Source organism: Aquarana catesbeiana, linkage group LG11, assembly GCF_042186555.1.
Source record: "Aquarana catesbeiana isolate 2022-GZ linkage group LG11, ASM4218655v1, whole genome shotgun sequence".
Lineage (NCBI taxonomy): Eukaryota > Metazoa > Chordata > Amphibia > Anura > Ranidae > Aquarana > Aquarana catesbeiana.
This window is the reverse complement of record NC_133334.1, coordinates 252,176,831-252,204,083: the sequence shown is the minus strand read 5'-3', so window position 1 is coordinate 252,204,083 and position 27,253 is coordinate 252,176,831. Positions and strand designations below refer to the sequence as shown.

At 43.1% G+C, this 27,253-nt stretch overlaps 1 protein-coding gene across 2 annotated transcripts; it reads right to left on the bottom strand.

Moving 5' to 3' along the window:
• Positions 1-1,938: 1,938 nt before the first annotated feature.
• On the bottom strand, positions 1,939-24,695 carry LOC141112624 (anillin-like). Of its 2 annotated transcripts, XM_073605588.1 has the most exons (25): positions 24,543-24,695; positions 22,716-22,762; positions 20,660-20,872; positions 20,425-20,483; positions 19,856-19,910; positions 18,232-18,374; positions 17,934-18,041; positions 17,159-17,270; positions 16,948-17,013; positions 15,181-15,383; positions 15,005-15,099; positions 12,248-12,377; positions 12,038-12,173; positions 11,781-11,954; positions 11,407-11,533; positions 10,494-10,542; positions 8,703-8,756; positions 8,585-8,614; positions 8,476-8,497; positions 7,399-7,508; positions 5,016-5,069; positions 3,171-3,257; positions 2,981-3,088; positions 2,730-2,902; positions 1,939-2,562 (listed from the first exon to the last, which is right to left on the bottom strand). In XM_073605588.1, exons 2-25 carry the CDS (start codon positions 22,747-22,749, stop codon positions 2,445-2,447), a joined length of 2,460 nt encoding a protein of 819 aa, XP_073461689.1. In that variant the 5' UTR covers positions 22,750-22,762; positions 24,543-24,695; the 3' UTR covers positions 1,939-2,444. The 2 variants fall into 2 exon arrangements, with proteins under 2 accessions (XP_073461689.1, XP_073461690.1); XM_073605589.1 differs by lacking the exon at positions 5,016-5,069 and having other exon boundaries at positions 1,940-2,562; positions 24,543-24,694.
• Between the last annotated feature and the right edge of the window lie 2,558 nt (positions 24,696-27,253).

Below are 27,253 nucleotides of genomic sequence, written 5' to 3'. Positions count from 1 at the left end.
CCGTGGCATTCTGCAGATGTATATGTACATGCGGCGATCAGCAAGCAGTTAAAGAGGCGCTACAGTCTCATAAGCAAAACTGTAATAAAAACCCATCATTGTAATGGGTATAACTAGTACCATCTACTTTGGATATTGCTGGACATGCCCACATAGTATTTACTTACAAAATAAGTACTTGCTCATGTCCTCCCCGAAATCCATGAAAGATGTAGGTGGCTCGCATTCATTTCTGGGTTTTCGTGCAGCTGGCTACCCAGAATGCACCTCCTGGATCTCGTGCCTGTGCAGTAGACACTGCGGGACACAATTTATCAGGTTGCTATAGCAACGGCGGCAGAGGTTCCTACCCGGTTGTTATAGCAACTTGATAATTTTGGGGCCTAACCCTCGCATCATTTCCAGTAAGAAAAATGTGATAATAGAAGCTTTGGTTGGCCGAAGACTCCTGGGATCGATGACAGATATCCCAGGAGTCAAATGGGACAGGCCGATTATGTAAGTCGTCCAGGCAGCTGCGACTGGAAGTCATGGGGTAAACAAACAAACAAACAAAAAAAAAAAAAAACAAAAAAAAAAAAAAAAAAAAATGGGGGGGGGGGGGGGGAATTACAAAAACGCCCAGTTCACTGTCTATCAAAAGGAGCAAAACAATGCCCTGATGTTTTAAGTCAGTGGGATTAAAGGAAGGCCTCAGTGGAAATAAGGATCTCTGTTGGTGGGCTTTTGTTAGCTTTAAGAGAGTTTTGCATTCTTAATAGGCTTGTATTGGACTGCAAACCCATTTGAAGCAAGTCAGGAGACAAACTGCAGGTCCACTGTATCAGTCAATTAATTCTGAATCTCAGAAGGGTCTTTGACATCGATCAATACAGACCCATACAAAAGGTCTTATGGTTGGTATCAGTAGGGTTGGGCAGATCACTCTGCCCGATACTGCCCATTGATAGACTCTGGCCACTCAGCGACTTCCACTGGATAGCAACGAAAGTCTGTATGCAAGACCTTCTGATCACAGGAAACAATTTACAGTAACAAATCGGTATGTAGTTTGGGGGCCATTGAGTAACTTAAAAGAAATCAGACATTACTAGTCCTTAGCCTGTCTCTATTGGAGCGACATCCCCTCTCTCATCCAGTGAGCATTTCTTATCCTGCGCAATAACAAAATTCAGCTTTCCTGGTTCAATACTTTTTGCACATGGTGTCTTTTAGGATTTCCCCAGGCACAGAAGATGGGGAGCTCATCGGCCTCTCATCATACACAATACAGTACCATCAGCCTTAAACCGCTAAAGTCAGGGTGATGACTCCAAGAACACAAACATTACCTGATGGTTGGAGGTCAATCCTTATTACATGGTACACTAAAGTCGAACATTGTTAAGTCTATATTTTACAAAAAAACATTTAGTGCAAGGTATATACAGTAGCCATGACAATTATAGGGAGCTCAACAGAAGCAGACTGCCACAGACATACATATATACAAACCACCCCCCCAACAGAGGAGGATTGGGGGGGGGGGGGGTGTTAGGGTCACTATCCTGGTGCTGCATGGTGTAAATCTCAACAGGGTTTTTCAGCAGAGCAGCTAGGGATAAGCCTTAATAATGCACAAAAAAGGAGGCCATAGCCCCACCTTCTAGATGAAAATAGTATACCCTCAGCACAACAATATTACAAAACACTATACATTTTTTAACTGTATGGAAACCTTCAGTGAGGAAAGTGCAGATCTCTCCTTAAAAATACTAGTTTCCTGGCTAACCTGATATGCTAGTGGCGTCACAATAACTCTGAAGGGAGCAAATCAAATAACATTTTCAGAAGTAAGCCAGTGCCTCCATACTTCCAACATGAAGGGTTTCCACTCAACCACTAATCAGCCCTCCCCCAAGATTGCAGAGACAGAGGTTTGTTAAATGATTTATTACATAGATTAATATACGATCTATTCAAATTTCTAAATAATTCAATAAAATATTTCCATATATAGGAAGAGCAGCAACCACATAAACCGTACTGAATACAGACCAATACAACAATTAGAATAATTTCTGGACATATATAAAGAAAAACAAACACACTGACAAAATAGAACTGTAAGAAAGTGCACTTGTGTGCCACAGTATAAGTTGGCAGCATTTGGAATACAGACGTCTTTCCTGGGCCCCCCGTCTATGAACTGCAGACAGGGGAACATAACAGGGTCTCTCAGCGATACAAAAGAATCTCAGATAACATTTGTAACAATGTTTCCAAAGAGTGACCTGGTCACCTAGTGCCAGGACGATCAAGTAGGGAACATGTTGCCGATTGGTAGGTTCATATATTGATTGGGCTAGAACAGGACTTCAGATCAGGTAAAAACATTTTTATAACAAAAGCAGAAAAAAACTCCTGTGTGCAGGATGATCTCAACAGCTGCATGGACAGTGGCCTCAGCTTGGTGTTAGTTTTGCTAAGCTGGCTCCCCATGTTCGCAGGTCTAACAGAACCTGATTCAGACAGTCCATCCAGAGGTCCTTCTCCTCCTTTGTATCTGCAGACAGCCAGTTCCTGGAAGGAGAGATTTGCAGACAATATGTGAACCTGTGTTTGCATAACAGGTACTCCATCATGTATTTTTTTTTTATACCAGATAGAAGATATAGATCACAGCTGTCCCATCAGAGCTGCAAAAGGTTCTAGAATTCTCCCTAAACTATTCACCATTACAGACTCACTTGGTAAAACACAAGGTGTTGCGGCACTGGGTCACCAGTGTGTCCCGGTCATCTTCTTGTTGAGGCCTCATAGTGATCAGTTCCAAGGTGTGAGGACGGGCACACGTCTCTCTTTTGGCAGCCTCAATCTTGGCACTTGTACAGTTTACCAGGTTTATCCGCCCGAGAGGTTCCTACACAATGATGATCAGTACAGATAGCACTAACAAAAGATGTGCAAGTTCCAGAACACCAGGTCAACATGTACTTACCTTAGAGGCCTCCTGGTCAGGATATTCCCAGAAGGACAGAATGTTACCAGAAAGGACACACCAACGCCTGCGCCATGCCCCCAGGCCACTGACATCATCAAATATTGTCTGCAGAGAGAATAGGAAGAGCTTCATAAATACAACATATCAACCCCCCTGGATATGGTATCATCCATCAACAAACTCTTACCAGAAAACCTCTACGCTGTACAGCAGAATGACTCTGGCACTGCATCTTCAGGTACAAGTTCCCCTCCAGGGGGGACAGGAAAGGGACCTGGGAGAAGACAACAATCAGGACAAATAGAACAAAAATGGCATCTGGTTAGTAGAGAAGATTAGCGCCAGTCAGTACAGTGTGACTAAAGCAGTACAAAAAGTCCCAGGTCCATTCGCTGCCATTCCTGGGGGTGGAGTTATTGTGAGTTAACCTTTAATGATCAATATACAGTATATTGGTTCTTACCAGATCACAAACCCTCAAAATCTACAGAGGCAGGAATGGAAACTGCAACACCTATCTCATGATCTGTTCACGGGATAGTCAACCAGACAAGACCACAGGGCAGTTTATAAAAAGATCAAAACCCAAGAACAGTTTTATATACTGCAGCTCACCAGTCCTTAGATGTGTCTGCAACCCTACCCCTCATAATTGAATCCCTATATGTGCCCTCCACGTCCACTCTCCCCCCCCACCCCCCCTTTCACCCTCATTACCTTTCAGTCCTTAGATGTCCCTGCACACCCCCCCCCCCCATCCATTTTAGATATGCCCACACAACTGCCCCCCCCCCCCCCATATTCCTTAGAAATAGATTCCAGTCAGAAATGCTGTCACTTCCTGTCAGCTGAACTGTAATCTCAAGCAATGTTGTCCTCTACTGTAAACCACTTAATGGCGGAAGACCTTTTTGTAGCTTAGCCTAATTGACAACTTTGGCTCTCTCCATACAGTAGGAGGTGTCACCTAGGACAGGAAGTGTATTCCAGGCAGAATCACCAGGTGGGGAATTTTTGCCCCCGGCCAGAAGACAGTAATTATTGCTAGCGGCTTTACCAGCTGCTAGCAATAAAATCACAAGCAGAATCCAGCAGGCTGGTTGTCCCCAAGTTGGTTGATCAACTTGGTACATTCAGTCTACCCATACTTGATTAGAATCCCAGCTGGGTTCCTGCCCAAGATATGCTCAAACAATGAGATGATGACAACTGTAGCCCAGATCAGATCTTATCACAACTAAATTGGCCATCTGTTTGACTGAATCAGGACTTTGATCCATAGAGTTCAGGAAGGAGGTCTCAGCATGCACTTTCAATACAGAACCTGCAAAGGCCTGGCTGAATCAGTTCAGGTCAAAAGCAGATTGAAGATAACCTGCTCACGCAAGTAGTGAGGCCCAGCAACAGGGTGATTGCCAAGTACACAAGTGACTCCCGAATGCAGGGCGGGGAGTCTATTCGGTGTCACAGAGTGTCAGCGTCTACTGATTCTATATTGGATGGGCTGACAGTGTGGACCCAGCTGTCACCTCTGACTAGATCAGCCTTGGTGCAGCACTAGACCAGATAATGGTGCCGACAATTTGAAATTAGAAGCATGTGTTCCAAATATTACGGCATATATCATTTCACAGAAGGCACACTAAACTCCTCAGGTGTTGCAGTTTCCATAGGTGCCAGCATGTAGGTCCTCCGGATCACCTGTGTCAGCAGGTCTGGTCATAAGCAGCTGGAGAATGTTACATTACACAATTCTTAAATTGTAGTTATTTGGCTGCAAGCTTCCATTCATCAATCATCACCTGACCAGCTTATAAGTAAATTTCCCCAACCTCACATCATTCCTTTTCTTCATTTAATGTGTGGGGGAGAAATCCAAGTCCACAGACCGCCAGAAAACAGTTTGTAGAGGGTTCTCTGTTTTGGTCACTCACAATAAGACCAATGTGAACGACTACAACCCTCAGCATCAGAAGCCTCTACTACATAGACATGCACCAATTCCAACAATGCGAGAAAAATCAGTAACCACCTTATCCTGAAAATGATTTCCAAGCAGACGACCGACCTTCCCTTCCAATTTCATCTAGGAGATAGACAGGTGGAGAAAAATCAGAGAGTTACACTTACCGGTAACGTCTTTTCCAGGAGTCTGCAGAACAGCCACCTTAGAGAGGGACCATAACTCATACCCTTCTATGGAAACACCATTTTAAGCTTGAAGATTTAAGCCACTCAGCCCTGTCAGCCCCTTAGTTCTCCAAAAGTACCTCCAGTCAGCTGGGGAGACACAAGAAAATGATCATACTAACCTTAACATTCCTGATGGTCCTATGTCAGAACCTTACCTTCCCTTGACAAAACACATTATTCGGGTGTGTACCGGTGCTGTCCTGAAGGACTCCTGGAAAAGACGTTACCGGTAAGTAACTGATTTTCTCTTCATTGTCTTTCAGGACAGCCACCTTAGAGAGGATAAACAAGCACTTACCCCTGGGGCGGGACCACAGTTTGAAGGACGTTTCGCCCAAATGCCTGATCCTTAGCAGATAGCAGGCCCAACCTGTAGTGCTTGACAAAGCTGGATCATGTTGCAGCCCTACAGATTTTCTCCGGCGTAGCACCAGCCCTCTCCACTTGGGACACTACCATAGCTCTACTGGAGTGAGCCCGGAGACCCTCCATCCCTCTTACTACCTTACTACACAAGCCTGACTAATAGCCAACCTAAGCCATCTTGCCATTGTACGTCTAGAGGCTGTCACCCCTTAAAAAAAAAAAAAAAAAAAAAAAAAAAAAAAGAAGAAGAAGGAAGAAGGGGGAATCAGACTTCCTAAACAGCTTTATACTGTAGGACACTTACGTCCAACCTATGAAAATTATGTTCCTGTTCGCCCACAGGATTCAAAGACATAGGCAAAATAATTTCGTGGCCTCTGCATCAGTTCCCCACCAGAGGAAACACCAGAACTGAGGGGCCGGCAGGGCAGAGTGGCTTAAATCTTCAAGCCAAGGTGGCTTTTTCTTGAGAGGGGAGGAACTAAGGCCTCTCTCTAAGGTGGCTCTCTTGAAAGACGATGAGGGAGAAAGATGAGGACGACGAGACAAGAGCAGAAAAAAAAACAGGAGAGAATAGCGTGAGACACTAGCACTGAGCGATGTCTAAATGTGGTGATTAATGGGGAGCACCGAGTAATATAAAAGAGAAGGCACTTTCTGTGTGCTCTCAGAATTAGGGAACACAGTAATATCAAGAGGGAGGCACTTCCTGTGTCTTGTCAAGGGTACTGGGGATTTCCTGCATACAATCCCTTTTCCAGCCTTCCCGCTCTTTCCTTATTTTTTGACTGGTGGGACAAATGTTCCGCAGCAAAGAAACAAAGGGTTTCCATTCCCTGCTCTCCTGTAGCTTGTTCCCCCATTGCTCACCCATTATCTGGACCCACCACCAAGTACACTATCCTATACTCCCCCCTCCCTTCTCTGACATTCATTCCATAGCTCTATATATAACTATAATAGATCTCCTCTACTGTTCCTCTCATATATCCCACTCTCTCTCCTCTACCATTCATGTCATATGTCCCACGTCCTCTGCCGTTCATATGTAGCCTCCCCCCCCCCCCCCCCCCCCCCCCGCACATTTTATACATCCCCTAGCTCCCTCCTCAGTCATTCATCTAAAATATCCTGTGCTGTTCATCTTATACCATCCCACTCCCTTTTCTAACGTTCATCCCACATGACCCACTCCCTCTTCTCTGCACTCCATAACAGGAGGCCATTATCTTCCTCTGATGTTTGGGCCTCTTTAACTTCATCTCCCAATCCCTCCCCAAAACTCCTGTTTACTCTCTACACTGATTGTATCACACATCCCCCAAAAGGAAAATCACATTAAGCTCCGACTTCCCAACCCTCCATCAAAGAGCACCCATTATTAGATGGCCTCACATTTGCGCCCCCCCCCCCCCCGTTTTTGCCCTTTGACAGAACTCTTAAGAATCATATACACGTGAAAAGGATTCCACATAAGTTTTTCTGTCTCATTGTACCAGTAAAAACTGACCCGAACAGGATTTCATTCCCTCCCCCCCCCCCCCCCCCCATTTGCTCCACAGTGCCTGCATCTACAAAAGGTCAATAAGGACTTGTTTTAAAGCGTATTTACTGCTTATTACAGGACACATACTCAAAATTGCTTTATATAATCATAATGAAGCTAATGCATCCAATTTCCGTTGAGTGCTTAAACAAGGCTGACTGATACCAGTGACCCTGCTAAACTTTTTTTTTGGCAATCCTCTATTATTACACATTGGAGTATTCAAAAACTAAAATTAAAAAAAAAAAAAAAAAAAAAATTATGCAATAAGTACCGAGCACAAAACACACTTAGACAATTTATTACCCACCTTGTCCAGTGGAAACTTGAATTTGCCCAGAGATTCTAGAGACAACGTCAGGGACCCAACCAGCAGGAAGCTACTGGATCTGAGAGGGCAGTTCACTGCTGGACTACAAGCTACATTGACAGAGGAAGAAACAGTTAGTTGGCGCCAGAGAAGATTGTAGAGGGCGCCAGAGGCTACAGTGAGGAGGAGAAGGTAGAGGGCGCCAAAGGCTACAGTGAGAGGAGGAGATTGTAGAGGGTGCCAGAGGCTGCACTTAGATCACTAGTGGGAGCACTTTTAGCTCCAGATAGTTTCTAGGAAGCCATGTGCGAGTGTATATAGTAAATACGACAAACACATGATCAAAAGTCTATTGGCTAGCACCCTATACTACCATTTCACCAAAAACCAGAACTCCCTGGCTAGCGAACCCAAGGGCACTGGATAAGGATACATTTTATGTCAATAGTTGGCTATAATTTGCAGCAGAATACAGGATTTAAAAATTGTTTCAAACTACAAGAAATAAGATTAAACAGTAAGACCCCTTTCACACAGGGGCGCTTTAGCGCTAAAAATAGCGCCTGCAAAGTGCCCTGAAACAGCCGCTGCAGTCTCTCCAATGTGAAAGCCCCAAGAGCTTTCACACTGGAGCGGTGCGCTGGCAGGATGCTGAAAAAAGTCCTGCTAGCAGCATCTTTGGAGCGGTGAAGGAGCAGTGTGTACGCCGCTCCTGCCCATTGAAATCAAAGGGGCAGCGCAGCTATACCGCTGGCATAGCGCTGCTGCAGCCACGCTTTTAACCTTTTTTCGACCGCTAGCAGGGGTTAAAACCAACCCACTAGCGGCCGAATAGCGCTGCTAAAACGACGGTAAAGTGGCGCTAAATATAGCGCCGCTTTACCGCCAACGCCCCCACCGCCCCAGTGTGAAAGGGGCCTAAATAATGGCTGCAGACTAAAAATACAAAGTTAAAATTACAACATTCCTTGTTAGAATATAACAACCCTTTAATAATATAAAACACAGGAGAGAGAGTGCGATAGCGATGTCATTTGAGCATGCATTGCCACCACCACACCATTAGGGGGCGCTTACCTGGAGAGTTCAGGGAGGTTTTCTGTGTGAAAGACAGGAAAAAAGGTGACCTCTTACCCCATATACCCCAGGAATTGCCACTCTAAGCCAATAGGAGAGTACCACTTACCCGAGAACTTAGGAGCTTTTTTGGTGTAATCTGGAGGCGAATGAAAACACAAACTAAGTACAGTCCAATGATGGCCACATCAGACCAGTAGCATGCTGGAAAATGAGGAAGAAGGTACCTTAGGCTTGAGAGACTTCCTTTTGTCCACAGTGGTAATAGGTCCACTTTGTGCCTGTGGGTGGATGAAAACACGATTAGCATTATACGTATGCTGATGTCAAAAGGTTTACCATGGACCGAGGCCTGAGATAGGCACAGGATACACCAAGCACTGCTACAAACCTCACCACTTAAAAGGATGTTACACAGAATTGCTAGTAACCAGCAGTGATACAGAGACAGAGTCCTCATCCACATACATGGATAGAATCCCTGTAATAGGCCACACTTATTACAAGGATAAAATCCTCAGTAACGAGCCACGTGCATAGGCACAAGGACAGCATTCTCAATAAAGTACCATGTCCATTGATACGAAAGCAGAATCATTAGTAACAGACCATGTCCATTAATAATGGGAACAAAATTCCCAGTTAGGCCTGGTTCACACCTTGAAAGCCGAGAAGCAATGGATTTTTTTTCCCTGCATAAAGGGAACAAAATCCATCACTTCCCTTAGTGAAAGCAGCACATACAAGTTCACAAAAAAAAAAAAAAAAAAAAAAAAAAAAACCCACACTGGCTAGGCACAAATGTAATCCTTTGCTCACCCTAGCTGTTTAAGCCCTTCCAAGCCAGTGTAGTGACTGCATATTTTTAGCACTGATCACTGTCACTGGTTCCCAAAAAGTGTCAGTGTCAGAATGTCCACCGTAATATCGCAGTGTCATGACAAGTTGATTGGCGCCATTACTAGTGAAAATAAAATTCCATTATATATCCCATTAGTTTGTAGACGCTATAAATTTTGCGCAAACCAATCAATATACGCTTATTGGGATTTTTTTTATTCTTTTTAAAACGAAAAATATGTAGCAGAATACATATTGGCCTAAAATTTATGAAGGCATTTGAAATATATATATATATATATATACACATACACATATAGACACACACCAAGTAAAAAAAAAAAAAAAAAAAAAAAAAAAGTTCAAAAGTTGTAGGTCTTTGTTTATAGCGCAAAAAATTAACAAACAGTGGTGATCAAATACCACAAAAAAGATCTATTTTTTAGGGGGGGGGGGGGGGAGAAATTTGGGTGATGAGGGTGTAATATTTACATTTTTCTTTAAATTTTGAACCTTTAAAATTTGGCCTTCCGGGAGGTGTTGGTTATAGGATAGATCCATTTTTATGTATGTGTTATTGTATTTTCCTTGAATGTTTTGTACATTTGTCTTTGGAATGAAATGGAATGTTTTATATGTCTATAATAAATTTAATAAAAATAATTGAAAACAAGTAATATGAATGAGATTAGCATCAAAAGGGTTAATTAACTGAGAACACCTACTAATTGCCTAACAAGACATCCAATGAGATAAAAATTAACCAATTGTATTGGGCGTGTGCGCTATTATCAATGAGAAAACCACAGGTACCCTAGCACCAGTTGTAGTTTACATATTTATTATGGTTTTGCGCTTCAAAGTGCGCCGGTTTGCACGTTCGGTTAATGACCTTTTCGGCAAACCATTTAAAGCGTGAACTGGCACAGCGCATTCATCTTAGTAAATCACCCCCAATGCCCATTGATAAAGGAGGACAGAGTCATTTGTATTGAACCACAATCATTGATAGGACAGAATTCCCATTAACCAGGTGCCGCCCATGCTATAGCCAAAAGACGGCTACAGCGTGGGCCTAAATTGCTGGTAGAGCGTCCATAGATGTCCTCCCGCAGATTCGGAGGACTGCAACAACCGGTCCTCACTGGATACATGTTCTGAATTTCATGACAACTCACCAGACTGTAAACCTCAATTTCTATTCTGAAGTCTGCACTGGTCTTATTCCTGTGGAGTAAGAGAGAAGATGATCAATCACAACCAATTATCACTGTAAAGCTATACGGCAAGACTCCCAAAATGATACTGGCTCACATGAATCTGTACATGACCCTCCATCTTTACATACACCACGTTAAGGCAATGACCCCCTTTTACACAAGGAGTCATCTTTCCACACACATCCTGCTCGGGCAATGACCCTCCATCTTCCCACACACCCACAACGCTGCCATAATGACTAGATAGATACACATACATACTTCACAAAACACCATGCCCCTCCAGCTTCCCACTTACACAACTCCACCAAGATGACCCTCCATCTTCCAACAACGCTGCCATGATGCCCCTCCATCGTCCCACATACACCATGCTACCATGATTACCCTCCATCTTCACACACACACACCTTGACTCATCTTCTCACACCAAACATGCTCCCATGACAATCCTCATTCTTGAGGCACCAGGCTCCCAGATTCTGTTGGAAAGTGCTTCTGAATACCACATCATGTAAAAAGAAAAATGTGCAGATTTGTGTAGTAGCGCAGGGCTATATTGCAGGACCTGTTGTGAGGGCACCAAAAACAGGGACAAAGACTAGCAGAGGAAAGGGCTAGCTGCTGACCTGCTGTAACAGTCAAGTATCATGTTACCCCCACATAGGTGTGTGATGTCCCATGAGTGTGACAATGCATCAAAGCTAAAATTTACATTAAAATATAAAAGCAAAAAGATGAAGAAGTGCTAAATTATAAACAAAGTGAGAGCAAAACAGTCACGGATTTACCAGCAAAGACACCTGCTGCATGCGCTCCCTCATTGAAGAAACCAAAACAGATTAGGTAGATTTCACAGAAAGTCACTTACAGGGTCACGGAGGTAGGAAATATAATGGTGTCACCAGTCTGGGCATCTGCAGCACTGGCCAGAGGTGTGGCTACAACATCATAGCTTCCATAGCGGATGAGTATGAGGAAATAGTGACCCAGAGATCCTGAAGAGAAAACAAAACACACATTAAGAAATAACAGTGGTCATAGAAGACAGCAAGACCAGTGCATTCACAAGTACCCGAGTCATGGATTGCCTTGCACATACACACAAGTACCTTAGACACAGGTTGTGTGCACTCACAAGTTACATAGTTGGCAAGGTTGGATAAAAACACCAGTCCAACCTGTGTGAAGTACCCTGTTAATTACTCGAGTCACGGGTTGTGTGCCAGCGCATTTCACAAGTACCTGAATCACGGATTGCCTTGCACACATAGTCCACCTTGAGAGGCAGTTGAATGTCAGAGATGGTGACAGACCCATGGCAAGGCCTTAACTCTTCTGAAGGACAAGATTCTGGCTCCTCTGATCGTTCTCCTCGGAGTCTGTCCAGCTCCTTTAATAAAGCCACCTTCTTCTCAGCTAAAGAGGAGGAAGATGAGGTGAGTTCCTTCTAACATCAGTGCACACAAAGAAATGGTGAAATATGTATACCGTTCACTCACTGGACACCAAAAGCAGCCGCTCCGCCTCAGCCTCCTGCCGAGTGCCCTTGCCATGGTCAACGTCTACACAATAGCTCAAGGCACAACACGACTGCTCAATAATACGCTGCAGAGATGAGACCTCCTTACTGAGGAGCTGCCGGAGGGGGAAACAGACCTTGTTACTCTGCTAATAACAATTCACAATTTTCTAGAGGCTAAAAGGCTCACCTTGATCCTCTCCTTTGCATCTCCCTTCTCCAGTGGCCTTCTTTCAGGATGACGGCTGGTAGTTGGCGTACATAGTTGGCTAACCGACTCTAGCTGTACATTTCTCCGCAATGTTCGATAAGCATCAATACTGCAACAGAAGCAATATAGAAAGTTTCATGCCAGGTCTAAAAACTATAGGTTGTGCATATGGCCCTGAATAAGAACAGCGCTAAGACCAATTAAAAAAAAACACAATGAAATCCACCACAGTGTGAAATCAATGAGTCCATAAGAGTAGTCCATGTATCATCCTCAAGTGCGAGCAGACAACATGCTTGCAGGGAACTGATTCAGGAAGCCCACCACCTAGGTATAAAATGGCCTCTCACCTGATGGAATGGACCCTTTAATTACAGAGGGTCACAAAGCGCCTTTTCATATAACCAAGTGGGGTACAGCATACGTAGGCATCCGTCAGGGACCCGGTACAGGACACTCTGATATGGCCGTAATATAGAATAAAAATGGCAGGAAAATAGTGCTCTCTGTATACACAGCTTTTATTAAATGCTAAAAATGTGACACTCACATGCAAAGCACTTTTGGAAATAACTGCAATAACTTTGCAGTTATTTCCAAAATGATTTCTAAAATTTATGTGAGTCATCCGCGGCCATAACTGCAAAATATTTTTAAAAGTTTTTCTATTTAGTTCTCTTGCACACTTCCTTTTTAGGGTTGATGCAATTTTTTATACTATTAGTCTCATTTTACCCTCTTTTAGTGCTTTGTTTCATATGTGCTGGATCAGTTGTTTCCGTTTATCGCATATTTAACATTAAGGGGTCATGTTCGGATTGACTTCCGGGTATGCGTGAGGTTGATCATGCCTTGTTTACCATTGTCATGGTTACTCACCTGGAATAAAGCGCGGGTGCCCACGTCATGTCCTCATCTGCTGATGAAGTCCCCGCCCACTGGGACGCAACGCGTCCAGAACGAGGATACGCCGTGACATCACCCACGGCCACTGCGCATCCTCACTGCTGTTCGGAGGTTTTCACCGCTCCTGTTTGTTTTACTTGTACTAATCGAGTGCTTTGCATGTGAGCGTCACATTTTTAGCATTTAATAAAAGCTGTGTATACAAAGAGCACTATTTTCCTGCCATTTTTATTCTATATTACGGCCATATCAGAGTGTCCTGTACCGGGTCCCTGACGGATGCCTATGTATGCTGTACCCCACTTGGTTATATGGCGCTTTGTGACCCTCTGTAATTAAAGGGTCCATTCCATCAGGTGAGAGGCCATTTTATTCCTTGGTGGTGGGCTTCCTGAATCACTTCCCTGCAAGCATGTTGTCTGCTCGCACTTGAGGAGGATACATGGACTACTCTTATGAACTCATTGATTTCACACTGTGGTGGATTTCATTGTGTTTTTTAATTGGTCTTAGCGCTGCACTATCTGCTGTTTTGATTTTTGTTAAGGGATTTGAATTTTGACCCTAGTGTTCAGCTGCTGCATTACATATATACCACTTCGCGCTGATTTATTTTACTTTCTGAATAAGAACAGCCACGATTTTGTTGAAAGAAAGAAAATTATATTATATTATATTATATTATATTATATATATCTATCTCGGCGTATAACACGCACTTTTTTTCCCCTTAAAATCAGGGGAAAGTCGCAGGTGCGTGTTATACGCTGATCCCCTGCGATCCCGAGCGGTCACAACTTCAAAATTGCCAACCGCGATTTGAAAATGGCGCCGCCGGTGCCGAAATACACAGAGCCGGTCCTCGGCTCTTTCTGGCGGCTCTCGTTCACTTTCGGCTCCACTCGTAGTCCCGAGCGGAGCTATCCGAACCCACTTGGCTAGGTTCGGATAGCTCCGCTCGGGACTACGAGTGGAGCTGAAAGTGAACGAGAGCCGCTGGAAAGAGCCGAGGACCGGCTCTGTGTATTTTGGCGCCATTTTCAAATCGCGGTCGGCAATTTTGAAGCCCAGGATGGCAGGGACAGGGGATCGAAGGCTGCACTGGGGAAGGCTGCACTGACATGGCTGCACTGAGAAGGCTGCAATGATGGGCATTTAAATGTAAGTTTTTTTCCCTTCAACTTCCCTCCTAAAAGTTTTTTTTTTTCCTTAAAATTCCCTCCTAAATTGGGGTGCGTGTTACGCCGATAAATAGGAGATATATTATAATTTATATATATATATATATATATATATATATATATATATATATATATATATATATATATATATATATATATATATATATATATATATATATATATATATATATATATATATATATATATATATATATATATATACCCCCTTAAACATCAGCTCTGCCAGAGTGCCAAATACAGTATACAGTAGGGTGGATTGAATATGGATATACTGTCAACCCCCGTAACTGGTAGGTGAATGAATTATAGATAGACCGCTAACCTGAGTACCTGCTAAGGGGGATGGATTATGGAAAGGCTGGTAAAACCCAGTAGGGTGGATGAACTATGGATAGGCTGTGAAGCCTTGTACTTTGTAGAGTGGACGGGCTACGGAAAGACCAATAAGCCCAGTTTGACAGAGCATGACCTGACTGAGAAGCTTGTTAGTTGGTAGGGTGAACAGACTCTGGCTAAGCCAAAAATTTTGATGGTACTCAGTAGGACAGATGGACTCTGGCTATGCTGAAAAGCCAAACTGTGCACCCGTAGAGTAGATGAATCTGAGCTAGACTAATAACCCCAGCACCTGTAGGGCAAATGGACCTCCTCTTCAGCCGACGTGACCCTTCTCACTGTGGGTTCCTCCTCCAGCAATTCAGGTAAACTGGACACCACTGAGCCCTGTAGATATAGGCATCATATTACGGATCTAGAAGTACAGTTTGTTTTAAATTTTTTTTATTCTGGAAGTTTGAGACTCACTAGAGGGCTGATTGCTGCCTGAAGATCCGCTGACTTAGTGAGAGGAGATAGAATAGATACAGGAGGAAGATCCAGATCCACTTCTTCCGACAAATGTTCTTCTGACAGTTCACTAACATCTAAAACGCCTTCAAATATGCGGTCAATCAGCTCAGAACTATTCATAGTCACCCGCCTTTGGTCACCAAGGTCTACAGCTAAGTCTTCAAGAACAAAAAAAAAAAAAAAAAAAAAAAAAAAAAAAAAAAAGACACGACAGAAAAGAATAGCCATATGTTACCGTATCCATCATTACTATGATCAGATCTCAGACTCCACTCAATGAAAATCAGAGCAGTATGTCTGGGCAAAAAATAAAATATATTCAGTACATCTGATCCATTCACATCTCACTTTTTTTTATTCCTTAAGAAAAAAGGAAGAAGTGCAAATATAGAAAAATACCCATTCATCCTACCAGAAATCCAGTAAGCTTTAAACTTCCTGCATTGAAATCTCAAACAGGGTTATCAATCCTGCCTAGTTCTCTGTAGAATAGAGAACATGCCCCATCTACCTCTCTGCCCTTCTCATCTTCATAATAGAGAATAGGCAGAGCTGACAATACTACTTGGGATTTCAATGCAGCGGGAGCACCGTGTTGTCAGCTCAATCAAGTTGGAAGCACACTGGTTTCTGGTAGGATCAAACAGGTTTTTGCTTTAAAATTTGCAGTAAATTTTAAAAGACAAAAAAAAAAAAAAAAATAATAATATAGGGCAATGTCAATGTATTGGAGAAACGCACAGCATATGTGTTTTTGTTCCCACAAATGTAGGCCAACCCTGTACACCAAGAATTTTTTATTTTTTTTAAATAAAAGTTTAAAAAAAAAAAAAAAAAAAAAAAAAAAAAAGGGAAGAAGAAGGATAGGACAGCTGTAACGCTATATAATTTATATATATATATATATATATATATATATATATATATATATATATATATATATATATATATATATATATATATATATATATATATATATACATACATACATATACACACACATACATACATACATACATACACACACACACACACACACACACACACCTGTATTCCAGGGAAGACACTTCTGAAGATTAAACTTTGACTTATGGACAAACCTCACAAGCAGATAATCACTAAAGTGGTTGTAAACCCTTACATATACCCAGGAGAGTGACTGGCTTCAGATGATACGCAGATTAAACAAATCCTCCTGCAGATGTTGTACCTGTTTATCTGTAGTCTTCTCTGCATCTGTTAAAAGTCCAGAATATATAAGCTTGTCTGAACTGTCAGAAAAAAGGGGGTGGAGAGCTGAATTTACACTCTGCAGAGCTCAGTGAGGAAATCTCTGAGAGTTGATTGGAGGGAAGGGACACATCCCTCTATATAGCACAGGGGACAAAACTGAGGCTGTCAATCAGCTGGATCTTCCTCCATCAACTTTATCTTAGTGACAGGAAAAACTTGTCAGAAGTGATTCATGCAGATAGAGGAGGGAAGCAGCAGATAGAAATGACACGTAGTGCTCTTAATTGAGACAAGTACAGACTATAGAGGGATATGCATTGTTCAAATTTTAATGTCTGAGGGTACAACTACTTTAATTGCATTTTATAATTAGGATGGACACAGGAGATCCTGTATACAATGTGGTAGTTCTCACTCCGCATATACAGACACCAGCAATATATTCTTCTCCAGCAAGAGCCGCACATCCAATCCTTTCCTTAGACTTACCTTCCCTGGACCTGTCTTCATCCGCAGCATCAAATGAGGACGGAAGCTCCTCTGGGGGCAGGGAGTCTGTAAAGACATAAAACTGATGTACAAGCTTGATCACCAACATGGGCCCCATTTGCCCCCAGCCAACTCACAGGGTCATGTCCCTATCCCAAGAACAAAAACATACTGTACACTTATTTTCCACCTAGGATAGCCTAATCTTTACCGTTGCTGCAAGTTCTTTGAAGCCGAACCTCCAGGGAAGATACGCAGCGCTCCACAGAGACATCAAGAGACCCTTCGCTGCTTTCCAGAGACAGTTCTGTAGACTCTGAGCCCTGGAAACACAATCAAAAACTGGTAATTACTGATTGTGTGAAGGTCAAGATATGTAGTGCATTTGTACTGTATATCTGGAAGTCAGCAGGGGATACTCAGAATGAACTGCACCGCCCAGTTTATTATCACAACTTTGGTAGATGGGAGCACAATACAGCACTGCCTGATACAAAGCATCATGGTGTTCACTTACGCTGGAGTCATCGGACATGGGTCCCATTTTCACTCGCCCTCGTCCTGTTCTCACCCGTCGCCGCCTTCTTTTCTCTCTACTGGCGCTCTGCAGAGCAGTGTCGCAAAGTAAGCCAAGACAGGACTCAGAAGAGCTATGTTCCACCACAAGTGACACCCAGAAAAGTGTGTACCTCTTGGCCTGAAGACCAGCATGGCACCAAGTGACATTATTCTGCTGACAAAGCGTGGCACCCAGTAAAGTGACATTATTCTGCTGACAAAGCGTGGCACCCAGTAAAGTGACCTTGTGCTGCGGGTCCAGAGTGACACCCGATATATAACTTTTTCCTGTTGGTCCAGCATGAACACTGCTATGTTACTGCCCAGTGCCATGCCTTACATTTGACTCTCCACTGCCACCCCACCTATTCAGGTGACAGTCAACACCTCACACTAGATCCCTCTATACCACCCCAGATACCCCTTACCTTGCCGACTTGTTCAAGTGGTCTCTTCCTCTGTCTCATAGACGCAGCTCTCCAGGGATTACTGCGATCCACAACTGCACACACCATGTCCACCTCCTCCTGCCGTTCCTTGAGCAATATATGTACAGATATGAGTAACTGCATTGCCAGGGCCCGATTATGTCTATTACTTGTAAAGAGGGTTGAGAATTTAGTCTGCAGCTGCAAAGGTGAAACTTGTATACCAACACTATTAATCATCTTGTACCACTCCATCAATTAACTGACCTTTCATCCCACTCAACACCCAAGAACTGACCTTCCGGAGGCGGCTAGCTGTCTCCACACTGGGAGGGTGGTCTTCTAAGGAAAGCAGAGGACGCCGAGTAGCTAGAGTGCTCTGGGCCAATGGGAGACGCTCTTTTGTAGGTGTTTTTTTGTTCAAACCCTCAGTGCTGCATTCTGAAAAGGAGGAAATACCGCAAAACAATGATTGCCATATGAAAGAATGTTAGCATTCCACTATTCCAACCCTACACCAAGTGACGGTCCATATACATAGCCATTGCAAGACCATTAACCACCCCATAGTAGACTTTCTGCACAGAACGCCTGCCCTGTACCAGTATCATGTATCTATTATGCACTATCAGGTAGGGGGGTGTGCACAGTTTCTGCTGTGATTTGTCAAAAATGGACAACATCCCTAAGTAAAAACAGTACACTCACACAAACATTGGTTAGGCACACATTTAACCCCTTCCCAGCCAGTGTCATTAGTACAGTAAATATTTATAGCACTGATCACTGTATTAGTGTCAACGGTTCCCACAAAGTGTCTGATTGTACGCCACAATATTGCAGTCCCACTATAACTTGCTGATTTATTGATGATAGGTAAAGTTGATCCAGGGAATATACCAGATTGCCTCTTTCTTATCAGGAAATAATTTTTTTCCCCTGCTGGAGCAAATTGCATCATGCCTTGCTGGTGGTTTTCTGCCTTCCTCTGGATCAACTGTGGGTATGAGTGTGTACAGTATATGATCTCTCTCACACACACACACACACACCTTTTATTGGTTAAAATAAATGGGCTGGTGTCTTTTTAGCCTGTGTATACTACTACTGATAGAGAGATTATATATATTAAGGAAAAAAAAATATGTTTTAAAAGGAAAAAGCTTACATTTAAATGCCCATCAATGCAGCCTTGCACAGCATCCATCTGCATGCTTGTCCAGTGTCATTTGCAGCCAGCAGCCTTGGTGTCATTTGCAGCCTTGTCAGTGCTGATCTGCAGCTTTCTGTGTCCATTTGCAGCCTTGCTCAGGCTGCAGATAAACTGCAGTGACTTTTCATTGGCACTGCAGTTTGAAAATGGCTCCCCTGCGATCCTGAGCTTCAAAAAATCGCCGACCGCGATTTGAAAATGGCACCGCTGAAATACACAGAGCCGGTCCTCGGCTCTTCTCGGCGGCTCTCGTTCACTTTCGGCTCCACTCGTAGTCCCGCCCGGGATGGGTGTGACTGTGAGCGGAGCTATCCGAACCTAGCCGAGTACACTCGGCTAGGTTTGGGCGGCGCTCGAGTGAAGCCGAAAGTGGCCGAGAACCGGCTCTGTGTATTTCTGCGCCGGCATTTTCAAATCGCGGTCGGCGATTTTGAAGCTCAGGATCGCAGGGGATCGGCGTATAACACGCACCCGCGATTTTCAGGGGAAAAAAAAGTGCGTGTTATACGCCGATACATACATATACACACATACATACTTTTATTTTTTTTATTTATAATTTTTTTTTTTTTCTTCTTCAATATGGTCGGTGTTTCAAGTAGCAAAAAAAAAAAAAAAAAAAAAAAAAAAAAAAAAAAAAAAAAAAAACCACACACACCACAACACACACCATGAATGGCTTAACATGAAAATAATATTTGGTTATTACCCATCAGTATTGCCCCTTCTTCATTCAGAGCTGGCTGCAGCTGTCCCGAGTCGTCCTGCAATTATAAAAAGATGGCAAATGATGCAGCCACCATATTAAAGGGGAAGTCCATCCTAACACTAAAATTGCATCTAGAGACAGCCACGATATAAGCCTAACCGATCTAGCCCTATAAAGAAGAAATCATACCTTTTTTTAAACCGATCTGGTCTTCAGCAGCGGAAGCTCTGCAGGACACAGCTGACAACAATGAAATGAATGGGAAGGGACGTCACCCATAGACTTACTATGGGGCTTCCGTTGTCGGCTGTGTCCTCTGCACCAGCCTCTACAGCAAAGCCGCAGCTGACAACTCAGCGGCTTCAAAAATAAAAAGAAATAAAAACGCATGTATACTGATTTCTTCTTTACAGGGCTAGATAGGTTAGTGTTAGATCGTGGATGTAGAGATTTTAGAGTTAGGGTGGACTTATCCTTTAAAAAGAGAACACACCCTATGTGGAATTATCACAACAGTCAGATCTCAAACATGTAAATGATCCAAAAATTTCACCCAACAGTGCACTGACCTTCCCGTCATCAGCCTCAGCTACAGATTGACCCTCCTCCATGAAATCCAGAGATAGATCTGCAACAGAAAATGCAAATGAACACTATAATACATAAACACCTTGTGGCGTCTTTATTTTCTCTGTAGAATCCTGCTGCAGACTAACCGATGACAGCCATCTATGACGTCCCCCCTGAGCACCCAAAACAGGATTCCATCACACCCTCAGTGATCCACCGCTAGGGAGCACCCACCTCTCTCGTGGCTGTCCTTTAACATCTGGATGCGCGATATGATGGATGGAATGGCTGGGGTGTCTGGCTTGATTTCCTGTTCAGTTATGCGTAGTAGAGAAGACCAGCTATCTCTGCATGTCCCCTCCAGCACCCCGGGATCTCGGTTTTCCATCTCCTCTTCTGAGGCATTAAATCGTTTCTTCCTGGGCAAATCATTCTCCGAATCTGGGCCTGAAAACCAACACAGAATGAATGCATGTAAACCAGGGCACAGTCTCTCTCTCTCTCTCTCACTCACTCACACACACACACACACACACACACACTACAGATACCCAATAGAGAGTCACACACATCCATGTAACGTACAGAAACAGTCACAACACAGCCCCCACCCCCCCCACGCGACACAGACAAGGTAATTTACTAAAACTGAAGCACTCAGAACTGGTGCAGCTGGGCATAGTAGCTATTCAGCATTTAACAGCTTGTTCAATGAAGCTTTGGCAATAAAACCTGGAAGCTGATTTGCGCGCTCCAGTTTTAGCCATTTGCGGACCGCCCACCATACATTTACTGCAGCAGGGCGGCCGCTCTGTGCCAGATCACGCACCTAATCGGACACTTCCCGGTCTGCAGCGTGTCATTAGTACAGTGATAGTGATCAGTGCTAAAAAATATGCACTATTAGTGTCACTGGTCCCCAAAAAGTGTCAAAAGTGTCAGTCCGCCACAATATCGCAGTCCTGCTATAAGTCGCTGATCGCCGCCATTACTAGTAAAAAAAAAAAAAAAAAAAATTAATGAAAATATGCCAGTTTGTAGAAACTATAACTTTTGCACAAATCAATATGAGCTTGTGATTTTTTTTTTACCAAAAATATGACGCAGAATACAGCTTGGCCTAAAATCGAAGAAATTTGATTTTTTAATGGATGTTTTATAGCAGAAAGTAAGAAATAGGGTTTTTTTGTGTTTATATTGCAAAAAATAAAAACTGCAGAGGTGATCAAATACCACCAAAAGAATGCCATTTCCCTGAGGAAGTCACGTGACAAGTGACGCAACGCATTGGGCAGGGCACCCACAGATCGGTGAAGAGGAAGCAATTAACCAAATTTTTACAAGCGTAATTATTGTGAGTGCATACTTTTATTTCATTAAAGAGGTTTATACTATATCATTATTGCCCTAGGAGTTCTTCCTTATATATTTGAGTTAACTGGAAACCCAGCAGGGGAGTTTCTGGTGGAACATATCGAGCCAGTGGGAACTAAACAGGTTCTGAAGACCTTATAAAGAAAAGGCGCTATGTGACCGCATAGTCATACCCAAGGTAAGAGGCCAGTTCACACAGAGGTGGTTATTTGTTCAGCAAAAGGAGGATCAATTTGGCGCAACTATTAGCAGAGGAGCGATCTTCGTGGATCAAGCCTTGTATTCACTGAATCGCTAGAAAATTCCTTTCTTTGGACTATTGTTGATTGTCACTCTTTTGGATGGGTTAGAATATTGATTTTTATTAAAATCCTTATAAGAAACGTTATGTACAATTGTAATATTATGAACAAGCGCACCATTTATACACAATTGATATTCTGATTTAAAGTGGTCGAGTTTACCAATCAATGGTTGCAGCAGTTCGCTGATAGAATAGGAGGAGGTACAATTAACAACATAGCAGCGCATAAGTATTTTACAATATAGGTTTTCACATGTACAGTACAGATACCGATAGAGAGTCACACACTGATCCATGTATAGGACAGATACCTATAGAGAGTAACATGCATCCCTGACACACAAGATCCATGTACAGTGTGTCTGTTTTCAGAGCGTACACAGGACTAAGGACCAGACCTGGCCCCCCATGTGACACAATGCACACACACACACACAATCATCTGCAATAATTCACCATACAGCATGAACATTGTATGTGAAAGGAGATGAGGTGGGCTGTCTGTTCCTCGTAAGGCTTTACCCCCCTTTATACCTCCCCCAAGCAGAACGCTCACTGTATAATCTATAGGAAGATGGGCCCCTAGAACACAGACGGACACAATACACTCACAGATCCGTTTGAGTGGCTGACGTCGGCTCTCCATCTTCTGATCTGTTCTGGAATAGAAAAGATTTACAGTGCTGAAGTCCTGGCCTCAGATGATGGTATCCATACACAGCAGATCAGGGGGTGTGTGTGTGTGTGTGTGTGTGTGTGTGTGTGTGTGTGTGTGTGTGTGTGTGTGTGTGTGTGTGTGTGTGTGTGTGTGTGTGTGTGTGTGTGTGTATATATATATATATATATATATATATATATATATATATATATATATATATATATATATATATATATATATATATATATATATATATATACATACACACACACACACACACACACACACACATACACATACACACACACACGGGAGGGGGGGGGGGGGGGGAGAGAGAGGTCAATGTATATACATATTAGTGCTGCACCGAAATTCCGGGCGCTGAAAATAAGGTCTTAAGCGCTATGCCGAAAGAAGAAGAAAAAAAAAAACAAAAAGTGCCGGTAATGGCTGCCGAAAACGCCCACAATTTTTACCTTGCTTATGGTGTGTTTTTGGGAGGTGCGTTTCTGCTTTTTTTCCCCCCTCCTTTTAACTGACCAAATATGCACCAAGCAGGATTTTTAACACCGCTTCAAAAAAAGGTGCCAATATTGGCCAACAATAAATTTATATTCATTTACCGCTTGCCTTCTGTGCACTTTTACCCCCTTCCTGACCAGGTTAATTTTCAGCTGTTGTACTTTGAATGACAACTGCACGGTCATGCAACACTGTACCCAAACAATAGTTTTTATATTTTTTTTCACACACAAAAAATAGCTTTTTTTTTTGGTGGTGGTATTTAATCACCACTGGGGTTTTTTTTAATTTTTTTGCTAACAAATAAAGTAGGCACTGATGGGGCAGCACTGATCATCAGTGCCCTTATTACCCGTGTACATGTCCCTTTTAGAGAAGCCAGTTATCGTCTCTCCTCTCACTATCAGCATGAGGAAAGGAGTGCCGATAACCGGCATCCATTTACATCCGTAATCAGCTGTGATCGGACACGGCTGATCACGTGGTAAAGAGCTGCCGATTGGCTCTTTACCTCAATCTGTGATCAGCAGCAGTGTCCTCTGGACACCGAGCTTACAGAGCGTGCCACCCATGTCCAGCAGCGGGCGCGATCACATGAGGCCATCCTATGACAGCCTCCCGGAACTAGCCGTCCGCGCTGTAGCCGTCATTCGACTAGGGCGTGGTTGGCAAGAGGTTATATTCAAGATATTAAACGGTCGAATAGAATACAAATTCTATATAAATATACAGGCGGTCCCAGGGTTACAAGCGACTCTCATACATTATACAATTTTCCTTTAGATTTACCAAAACCATATAATATGAGGTCAAACCTAAAAACACTTTTAAAATTTGTATGCAATGAGGCAACCCAAAAATTTTTAAAAATCCAATTGTCACAGGGACAGAAAGTGAGGCGAAATCTTCCGAACAAGGACACAGACAAAAAAAAAAAAAAAAAAAAGTTACAGGGGTGTTAACCCTTCCCTTTCTATCATCTATATGCGATATATATATATTAGTGCCAACAGCTTGCACAGCACAATATAAAGGGTGGCAGTGCAGATATAATGCAACTTAATACAAGAGGGTTGGGAGGGCCCTGGCCCTGAGAGCTTACAATCTATACAGAAGGTGATAGCTGTGAGGGATGAGCGGATTGTGAAGGTAGAAGGTCAGGTGGAGGTGGGGGTAGGATTCCCTGAATAAATATATATATGTGGTGATGGAGGAGAGGGGAGTATCGGGTCCATGGACAGGCCGGGCTCCTCTCTCACCTGTCCTGTCACAGCCGCCTTTTTCCTTTCCTCCGTTGAATCTCGGCGCCTAATCCAGGAATTCGGGAAAGGCGATCACTAGAGGAGCAGAGCGGCCATTTTCCCGGAGCCCCTCCTCCTAAAGAGAACTGTACAATGTTCCCGAGAGAGGAACAGCTGAGCCTCTAGTGTCTGAACAGAACGGCGGGGATTGGCTGGCAAGTGGCAGAGGGCGGGATTACCGTAGTCGATTGACTTCCACTTGCCGAGCATGTCAAAACGGGCAATTTGCGTTCAGCAGTCCAAACCTAAGCAAGCCACTCCCTTCGGAATTACCTATTAAATGACAGCACACTGTCCCCTCCGACCGTCATCCCTCTTCCTGTCAGAGGGTGACTACATTCCTTTTCCATAGCCCCACTTCCTGTCAGAGGGTGACTACTTTCCTTTACTATGGTCCAACCTTCTGTCAGAGGGGTACTACCTTCCTTTTCCATAGTCCCACTTCCTGTCAGAGGATGACTATCTTCCTTCACTATGGTCCAACTTCCTGTCAGAAGGTGACTACCTTCCTTCTCTATGGTCATACTTCCTTTCTGAGGGTGGCTACCTTCCTTTTCCACTTTCCGTCGTTAATATTTTTTACTTTTACACGCTCCCTTTAAAAAAAAAAGTTTTTTGATCACTTTTATTTCCATCACTAGAAATGTAAACTTTCTATCATCTATATGCGATAGAAATATGCAGTGACAGGTCCTCTTTATAGGGAGATCTGGGTTCTATAAGACCGCACATCTCTACAATGTAACGCATGAGACAGAAAAAAAAAAAACAAAAAAAAAAAAACATTGATCTAGTGTTTTAAATTAAAGAAATATAGCCTTGTTTACATTGGGCCAGAACCAGAAGTGACATCATGACATCGCTCCAGTCCTCCTTGACCATAGAGATGAGTGACCATAGTGTGTAAAAAACACAAAAAAAAAAAAAACACTGTTCACCTCCCAAGAGTAGTACAGTGTTACTATGGTAACACTGTATTGCTCTGGTCACTGTATGTAATAAAAAAATGTAAAAAACTGAAATTGAAAATTTTTTTTTTAACCCCTTTGCGCCTAAGCCTAAAACAAATCTTAATGCCTAAGCCCAATTTTGTGACTTTGACATGTATTAGTAAAACTGTACATATCATCACAACTACTTTGTATATCCAGGTGGATTATATACCACATTTTTTTCAGGACAAATTGGGATTTCATTTGGTGGTAAATGGTAATGGATATCTCCTTGATTATTTTTTTCATTATTATAAAAGGAAAACTGTCCCAAAACACACAAAAAAAGCATTTTTTTTTTTAAATTTAGCAGTATATTTCTTGGTAATACCATAACCTACCACCAAAGAACAACCCAAAATAAATTCTCCTGCTCCTGGCGATCGCAGCGACACCACATATGTGTATGTTAGTTGTATCCGTAGTACAGCCCAGAAGCAAGAATGCGCATTTTGCTTTTTTTATTTATCCAAACTAAAACACACTCACTGACACTGATACTAATTTAAAAAAAATAAATAAATTCTGTCCCCCCCTAAAAAAAATACTGACCCTGACACTGACCTAGATCAAATCTTGATCTAGGTTTGTTTTTTTTTTTTTATTACTATTACTTTCTATTTATTTTTATTTTTTTTTTACACACACTTTTTTTTTCCTTTTTTTTTCTGTGTAAGGACAGGGAGAGATACAATGTATTTGTCTCCTTCATTCACAGAAAAAGAAAACGCGGGGGGCAGGCTTCACAGTGCCTGATCACTGAGATAGCCAATCGGAGGCTATCACAGTGATCGGGTGACCCGGAAAACTCGATCTCCTGGTCCAGATCGTTAGTACGGGGCCGGGGGTCACGGTGAGACCCTGGTCTCTGTGCTGGGAGTGCGATGCGGTGCGGCGCCCTCCCAGCACAGAGGGAGGTAGGCAAATATGCGGCCACAGGGCAAACAGCCCAATCCAGTGAGGACGCCTATTTGTGTGACGTTGGCGTGAAGAGGTTCACATACTTTTACCAGTCAGCGTCCCTGATCACCACCACACCATTTATATGATAACGCTGCACTGCACTGGTGACAGTATGTAAAAAAAAATCAGGGTCCCCATCAGAGTCCCCCCTTACATCTGGGTCTCAATCAGAGTCCCCTCTTACAACAAGGTCCCTATCATAGTCTCCCCTTACATCAGGGTCCCCATGATAGTCTCCCCCCCTTACATCAAAGTTCCCCCTTACACCAGGGTCTCAATCAAAGTCCCCCTCTTACATCAGGGCCCCATCAGAGTCCCACTTTACATCAGAGTCCCCCTTATATTAGGGTCCCCATTATACTCCTCCTCTTACATCAGTATCCCTATTATAGTCCCCCCCTTACATCAGGGTCGCCATGATAGTCCTGACTTACATCAGGGTCCCTATCACAGTCCCCCCCCCCCCCCCCTTACATCAGGGTCCCATCATTGGTGTCAGTGGGGGGAATAGTGCCCCATCATTGGTGTCAGTGGTAATAATAGTGCCCCATTGTTTATGTCAGTAATAAGGATTATGAAAACCTTCCTCTTCAGAGAAGCCTACCCTACCCACACCTAACAACTGTTTTTTAATTTTCTCCATCAGCTCATCCCCCACAGTTACTACCATTTGTTTCCACTTGACCCTCCCTTCTAGATTGTAAGCTCTAACGA

Bases quoted from the DNA above. Each gene is read 5' to 3' on its own strand.
- LOC141112624 (XM_073605588.1), bottom strand. From the start codon at position 22,749: ATGGAGAGCCGACGTCAGCCACTCAAACGGATCT. The intron at 20,484-20,659 runs GTGGGTGCTCCC...TTTCTGTTGCAG, and splicing joins AAAGGACAGCCACGAGAGAG to ATCTATCTCTGGATTTCATG. The intron at 2,903-2,980 runs GTAAGTACATGT...ATCATTGTGTAG, and splicing joins CTGACCAGGAGGCCTCTAAG to GAACCTCTCGGGCGGATAAA.